The 7,908-nt window shown below is 40.8% G+C and overlaps 1 protein-coding gene across 2 annotated transcripts; it reads right to left on the reverse strand.

The window, feature by feature from the left end:
• Window positions 1–1,805: 1,805 nt before the first annotated feature.
• On the reverse strand, window positions 1,806–7,902 carry Pfn2 (profilin 2). 2 transcript variants are annotated; one of them, XM_004643914.2, is made up of 3 exons: window positions 7,695–7,902; window positions 5,225–5,417; window positions 1,806–3,159 (listed from the first exon to the last, which is right to left on the reverse strand). In XM_004643914.2, exons 1-3 carry the CDS (start codon window positions 7,824–7,826, stop codon window positions 3,062–3,064), a joined length of 423 nt encoding a protein of 140 aa, XP_004643971.1. In that variant the 5' UTR covers window positions 7,827–7,902; the 3' UTR covers window positions 1,806–3,061. The 2 variants fall into 2 exon arrangements, with proteins under 2 accessions (XP_004643971.1, XP_004643970.1); XM_004643913.2 differs by having other exon boundaries at window positions 1,806–3,478.
• Window positions 7,903–7,908: the final 6 nt, after the last annotated feature.

Raw genomic sequence — 7,908 nt, forward strand, 5'->3', positions numbered from 1 at the left:
ACGTGCAAATTTTAATTTAATCTAAGGCAGGATATAAGGGCAAAATACTCAGTTTGCTATCTGGGGGATAAATATGTAATAAACATTAGCCTTTAAATTTTTTTTTAAAAAAGGAATAGTTAGAAGTCACTGTGTGTAGCTATATATTAAATGTTGTATTCCTTTACTCCTTAATCCATGTTTCAGGTCAAAGACCTGGTTGTTTTTCTCAATCAAAAACTGAGTTGTAAAAAAATTTGTGAAATGTTTTAACCACACTGGGTAGGGTTTTACTTTTTCTTGGTTGGTATGCACTTGAAATTTGTAATTTTGTTATAAATTAAGCTTTTTGAAAAGGATAGTAAAATTAAAATCCAGTATTTGAAACTCCTTAATTTAAAACTTTTCTTATTCAATAATGTTGGAAATCAGAAGTCCCCTGGAAACAGCCCGCAAATACTGCCTACAATGCTGTCCACTCACTACCTTCATCTGCCACTCAGTGGTGAGCATGTTCTTGTGACATTCTTCAGTGGCTGTCTACAGACAAAATCATTATTCATCTCACTTCTCTTACACCATAAGTTTTCCAAAATTATTTAAGTAATGCTATATAGTGGGAGATTCTAGTGTATTTTTATCTCCACATAAAAGCAAAATACACATCCATGTATTTAATTCTCTGTTAAAATTATGTTGGGGATGTGTGTCTCAATGATTACTTTCCGTTTACTATTTTGGTGATACAGTAACTCTACAGTGTTTCATTCTTCCACCCAATTCTCTACATCCTTCTTACCAGTAAGTTCTTTAAAGGTTTCACCATTTTGGCCAATGCTTAATTATTACCTTAACAGTTCATTACAACTCATGCATGAATGTGTCTGTTACTACAAAATTGCAAATCATCGTAACCTAATCAGTAAACTTTCATTTGTCCAAACCTTCTGTCCTCAGCACAAATCTTTTAACAGGACAAAAAACTGATATCGGACTTCTAGTGTTTGTTTTTCTAGAGTATGTTCAGATAAAGAAGCCCTAAATGTCACCTTAATAGTTTAATATTGTCAAAGTAAACAGGTTGCGTCATGTCTAGTGTATTTTAAGTAAGGAAAAAACAGTAATTCCTGTTCCCTGACCCACTCTTTCTCAAGGACAACATGTGGGCCACTTAACATGAACCAGAATGACTTTTCTGTAAAGAGATTTCCTGGGCTTCCATTTCTAGGATGGAACTCAAGTCAGCTCTAAGCTCTTCTTGACAGTTCATGGTAACGATAATTTGCCTAATAGCCCTAAACTTACATACTTAGTAAACCTGAATAGCACTGATGAACTTACGAACACTACTGTTAAACTATTTAGTCATGATAAACATGCTACTCCAAAAGCCATAATGTGTAATAGCATCTCAGTTCTCTTCAGTGCTACCTAAGCAATCTTCTGTTCTTATGTGGGTGAATCCCAGCAGACAGAGCCTGCCAACACAGACTCCAAATCCAAAGTCATATGACAGTTCAGCACTGAAGAATCCACAAAAGTACAGAAACACTTCTTGGTATTACCACCTCTTCCTGCTTACATTTAAAGATTTCACATGAAGGAACCAACAAAGGAAAATATTTTCTAGCAGAAAGTCAGTTTTCTTCACGTAAGCATGAAGATGAACCTGTAATAACTAAATGCTTTTAGTAGATCAAAGCTTATTAAAAAATTCCTACGCACTAGTCTTATGCGTGCAGCAGATTTTGGCCTGTTCTTTATACCCCCCCGTGTCAAAAATCAACAGTAAGCTGACAATTTACATAAACAACAGGAGTCTAGAGTATTTGGTTGGAATAAATTTATTTCATCTGTCTGTAAACAAGGTGTTTAATAGTTATGGCATTTTTTTAAATGCATATTAAATCAGATGAGTTAGACTGTATCCCAGATGTAACAAAGTGCAGGGAAAGAAATGGACAAATCAGCAACAAGATTTGTTTTTAAATCTGTACATTATCCACAAGGCCCAAACAATAGAAGCAAATACTAGAATGTCCCTAAAGTAGTGCCATTCAAAAGAAACCCTTAATAGGTCAGTTAAAATCCATCTCACAACAGCAACATTTCATTTTAACAATAGTATGGCACAGAATACATATGAAAAAAATTCATCACAAGACAGCCAAGTCCACAATAATGCAACTTCATATAAAAACTCAAGCTGCAAATAAAAATTGGTCCTATGAAGAACAAACTGGACACACTCCAGGTGGTTATGTTGGGATACCTAATGTCCATAATGGCAGCCTTTATAACTTTACTAAAGAGTAGAGCTGGTGTGCAAAGAAAAAGACAGGAACAGAAATCTGAGCTGTTGCAACGATGGAATGTCCCTGGGGATCCAATCAGTATGGTTACTATAAGGTCATGGGAGGAAGTGCCTTTTGCTCTTGTCTTGCAGATGCACTTTCATATGTCCTATGACGCTATGAAAGAATGGTAAGTGCAACCACAATACTAAAAGCAAACTATGCAGCTCTCAATAGCTCATCAACAAAGGGGGTATTAAATGGTTAAGTAAACCAGGCACTGCATTAAAAGGAAATAGGATGGAAGCAAACCAAATACCATATGGGCAAAGAAAGTGTTGAGGAAAGAGAGTGAAGGAAAGATGCATGCACTTTTTCCTCCCAACCATGCGCTACAAAAGGAAGACTACATGAGCCAAGTAAATGCTCAAAGTGCTGAAAAGACACTGATCAAATTAGAGATTGTACAACCGGCACCTTGCTTAATATTAACTTATTTTAGTAATCAATATCCCATTAATTGCTAAGACAAAGTGATGCCCAAGTTGGCATGCCCCCTCCCCCCAATTTCAAGGTATCATGCAAATCATTATTGTGCTGCAATTATGTTGCCAGATAAAGGTTGGTTACATACAGTGGTTAACATACAAATGATCCATTGGGCAAACAGGAATCATGACATTAGAAAATAGGTAAAGAAAACTAGCTACCATCTATAGTCTGGCAGCACTGTGACCATAACTGGGGTGGTGATGAAGACAGTTGCTAGGTAGATGGGGAGAGGCTGCTTACACATCAGACCTCCTCAGGTATAAAGCGAGTTCGTATGCTTTCTTGTTAAGTGTGCCTCCGTGGACACCTTCCTTTCCCATGACTATAACCAATGCTGGAGTATACAAGGAAACAAAACAAAAGTGAACAGAATTATTTTTAAGAGGGGCAGAAAGAAAGACACCTTTCCCCACCAACAGAGGGATACAAAGGAGACACAGGTTCATACCCCATCACCCTGCATTGCTAATAAAGTTTCCAGAATTAAGACTTAAGCTTACAGCTAGGAAAGTTTAAGAGCAATTTTCCCCTAATACTTAACAGTCTGCCTAGCAGCTAGAACCCAGAGTCTCTCAAGTATTTTGCCATTGAGTATGCCTTCTTATTCAATCCGCCTCCATGGACCCCTTCTTTTCCCATTACAAAGACCAAGACTGAAAGAGAAAGAAGAAAAGTGTTTCAAAAGAAGTGTTAATCAAGAAAGTCACGCAAGTTTTAGCAGACAGATCCCTGATTAATATAAGTTAACATTAAGTTAGTTTTCTATGAACTGTCAAGCACTGAAGTCAATTAGGTCTCCAAAATGGAGAACTTTCAAATTAGTAATATACTAAGAACAATACAGTTAACTGCTGACTGCATTTTAGAAGCCTATCATGCAGGAGCAAAGTTCCATACAATTACCTTTATGTTAGCTTTGGAGGGAAAAGCAGTAATTTATCTACAATTTTAGGGTAAAAATTCTGGTTTACATGACATATATGTATTGTTTGGCCCAAAAATTACTATAAAACTCAGGTAATTATCCACAAATTTAGTGTGCTTGCTAAGTATAAACTAAGTCTTATCAATAACACTATAAATATGCCTGTTATTTCCAAAGGAAAATAAAAATTAAACAATCTGAGAAAAGGTCAGGTGAAAACTAAGTTGTATGCATATTGATATTTTCACTACGATAAATCATGATTTTTTAACTGACTCTAAACTCATGATATAGATTTACTATTCCTAATACCAGGTGATTTTGTGATGCAATTAAAAACCTACCCCCAAATATATGTACAAGTGTATGTCAGATTTTGCACTCACTGCCACTAGATGGCAGTAGTGCTCTGTAACGTGAAAAATCTCAATCTGGTTTCACATCATGTGGTTAAATGCATTTTTTTAGCCTAGGTATCTGTGAGCACCGCTAATGTTTAGAGACTTGGATACTATTTCAGAGTCATCTAATTTTCCTATACGTATCCATGAACATCAACTCACACCAGAATAAAAGCAGCTGTTAGGATAATCGCAGGGGACTGATAAAACCAGAGCATGAACCTGCAGCTTCAAGTCCCTTCACCTGGTAGAGCTGTTCTTAAAATCAGATGCACCAAGTTTGCCAAATAAGGCTACAGAAGCCCTGCTTTATTTTTTAAACATTTATACAAGTTAATGTATTTAATTATATGATAGGTCAGTCAGATATCATAATAAAATTCAGTTTCAAGTTTCTTTTGAAAAAATGAGACTTCTTTGGTGTAGTAAGAATTTCCATAATGCTGACACCAGATTTAAAGTATTGTAGGGCCTGGGAGATGTCTCAGTAGAATAAGTGCTTGCCTGACAAGCGCAAGGACCTGAGTTCAATCCCTGGTTCCACCAAAAAAAAGAATAAAATATTTTAATAAAGGGACAACTTACTCCAAAACCATAATCTAATTATCCCTCTCTTCTCTAGCAATATTCCTAATAGAAAAAAAAGAAACAATTTAATTTTTCATTATGATGAGCAGTGAAGTCATTAAAAACCTAATCAAGAAAGGGGGGAAATTGAAAAGACTGATGGATAAAAATAAGCAAATGATTTAAATTTAACAATTTTATAAACCACAGGATTATATATCAAGCACTTTCAGACAACTTAGTAAGTTCACTAAGGCTGAAAATGAAGAGTTGATTCTATTCTACGTCTGAGTGAGGCCAAGATTAAAGGCTCTAGGCTGCACGTGCAACTAGTGTAAAGCAGGTAAGTCTGAAGCAGTGCTTTCCTTCAGTGCTGGGCAGTTCACAAAAACCAACTTAACAGCCATTATGGACTAACTTCTATCCAAAATGTTAAAGAAACGATTATTATGATTATTAAGTTGTAAAACGGCATGCAACTTTTAATCAAATAATACCTTGCTTACCTCTACCAGCTCTCCCGACAGCAACGTTGTACGTCGGCTCCCCACCTTGACTCTTTGTCCGGATGTCCATTGTGCAGTCACCATCCACATATAGGCTATCTCTGATCACTGAACACTTCTTTGCACCAAGAGTCAAACCGTTGGTAAAGAAACCTTCCCGGTCTTTTCCTACAATCATGTCTATTTCTATTGGCTGTCTCCCCCCCCAAAAGAAAAAAGAAAAAGAAAAATTAAGTTGTAGTTGGTTCTTTCACAGCTCAACAGAACACAAGACTGCACTGATTTTGTACTACCACTACAAGGCAACCAATTTTTACTAGTGTAAAATTAAGATTCAGTCTTTTCTGGAGGACTATGGAATCCTACATGATTTACATGCTTTAGATTAATGTTCTGTCACAGTAAAGTGTGGCCTGCTAAGTAAAACATGCCTACACAATGGCTCTGAACACTTGGTAGCTGACACTAAACAAACTACAAACTTAAAGTTATTTATGAACTGCATCAAGTCAGCTGGTGTTTTTGAGAGTGCTTATGTAAAGATTCAGCTATAAACTCAACAGCTTGTCTATCATGCTCAGTCACGTTAGTCAGTCACGCTGCAGCAAATTTAAAGTTGGTTCAAAGTCTCCTGAAATAAATCTTGTGCTTAGCAAATCTGATTTGTCTTCATGGAATAACTGGAACTATCCCTGGTAATATGAATTTTGATCCTTAAACCTCAGCGCCTTTCCAAATTCGTATTTCCCTCCTACTTTTCTAGCCACTACTCCTTTTTGTCTCCAACTTCTCTTCCTTTCCCATCTCAGTAATCACTTTTCTCTCCAGGCAAAAGCAAAACAGTTTCTCTCTACAGCACTGCAGTTAGCAAGGGTAAAGGAGAGAGAAAATGGAGGGAGACCGGGAAAGAAACTGAGGTTCAGCTACCAGAACCGGAAAGAACAAACGGGGAATTCTAACATAATTCCATGAATAAGAAGGAAGGCGTCGCCCCCATCAGAACTGCAGAGTCATAGCAGGCCCCAGCCATTTCCAAGCACACTCCCGCAATCTTCCTAGCCAGACAGCGGGAACTCTCACACAAAGACAGGAGGACTGCAGAAAAAAAGTTGATCACCACATGCCAAATCTCTGTAAGAACCGTAGTTCACTGCAGATATAGATTATCTTAAAGTATCAAGGACTAAGTTCAACAGTTAGAGATACTAAACCATGTCAGGTAGTAAAAGAATAATTAGTACCCATAATAGGAGGACAGTAATGTTGGGAGTTTGGAAGGGATCGAATGTAAGGCTAACAAATGAAGCGAACGGTCTCATAGTCCATACTTCAACATTACACAAACAGCTTTGGGAAGAAACAAGCAGAACAATAAGCAGTTCTGGAAGCTCTGTGTCTCATACCCCCCAAACATGTGACAACCAAGCCAAAACTATTAAGTCACAAGAATATCAGGCATTATGAAACATAAATCTTCATTGATTTATGCACTAGTTTCTTTAATAGCATTAGTAACGAAAAGGACTTGGAGAAGTGTCCTCCACCCCCTGTGTTTGCTAATTACTAAAAGCCCCCTAAAATCACTCCTTTTTAAGAAGCATGTTGCATAACTGGGGATAACGGTATATCGATGACTCTCCATAGGAGAAGAAATCAATGGCAGTTCGCCATCTTGGAGAATTAAAAAAAAAAAAAAAAAAAAAAAAAATTCTGCCATTTTTCTTCAGAAAAGCTGCAAGGCCACCAATTCCAGCACTGGAGAGGTTGAAACTCTTATGAGCCTTAGCTGCATAGTGAGACCTTATAACAACCAAAAAAAAAAAAAAAAAAAAAAAAAAGCCACAGAGCCGGAGCTGAAGTCGAGATTCACGAATCCACCTACGTGGTTGGCGTACATTTCTCGCAAGCCCCGGAGGCCTGGACACCGGCAAACCTACGCAAAGTCGCTTCGAGAATCCCGGGGGCCTGGCCACTGCCGCCTCCCACAGGCTGCGCTGCCCGCGAAGCCGGGAACAGCACGCCGCCGGGGACCCCGACCGGCCTGCCCGCCCGCCCGCCCGGGCCCTAGCCCTAGCCCTAGCCCTAGCCCTGGCCCAGACCCCCGAAACCCCTGCCACCCCGGAACGTGCAGAGCAACCCTCAAGGCTTCCCGGGAACCTGGGGAAACGCATCGGAGGAGCAGAGCCATCCTCCACCAGCCCAACGGTGCACGTACCCTCCCCCACCCGGGCCCCGGCCAGGCAGGCAAGGATCGGCCGCCGCCCCCGCCCGTCCGTCCGCCGTCGGCCAGGCCTGGGCAGGGGGCGTCCCCGGGCCTTGGCCCCGCAGTCCGCCCGGTGGCCGCATCCTCGGGGCCGCCGCCTCCTCGTACACCTGCCGGCCCGGCCCTGAGCCCGCCCCGTGCTGCGGCGCCCTCGGCCACCAGCCCGGCTCGGATGCGGGAAACCGGTGCGGCCGCCGCGGTGCTCACCGTAATGCTCTGGAAGACGCCCCCGGCCGTGGCTGCCCAGACGTATTTGGCGTCGCAGTAGCCGACAATGGCGGCCTCCTGGCAGCAGCCATCGCACATCAGGTTATCCACGTAGCTCTGCCAACCGGCCATCTTCGAGCCCTTCGCACTGCAGCGGGGACGGCGAGGAGCAGCGGGCGCGGCGGCGGCGGCGGCGGCGGCGGCGGCGGCGGCG

This window comes from Octodon degus, unplaced genomic scaffold (assembly GCF_000260255.1).
Source record: "Octodon degus isolate 3935 unplaced genomic scaffold, OctDeg1.0 scaffold00186, whole genome shotgun sequence".
Taxonomy (NCBI): Eukaryota; Metazoa; Chordata; class Mammalia; order Rodentia; family Octodontidae; genus Octodon; species Octodon degus.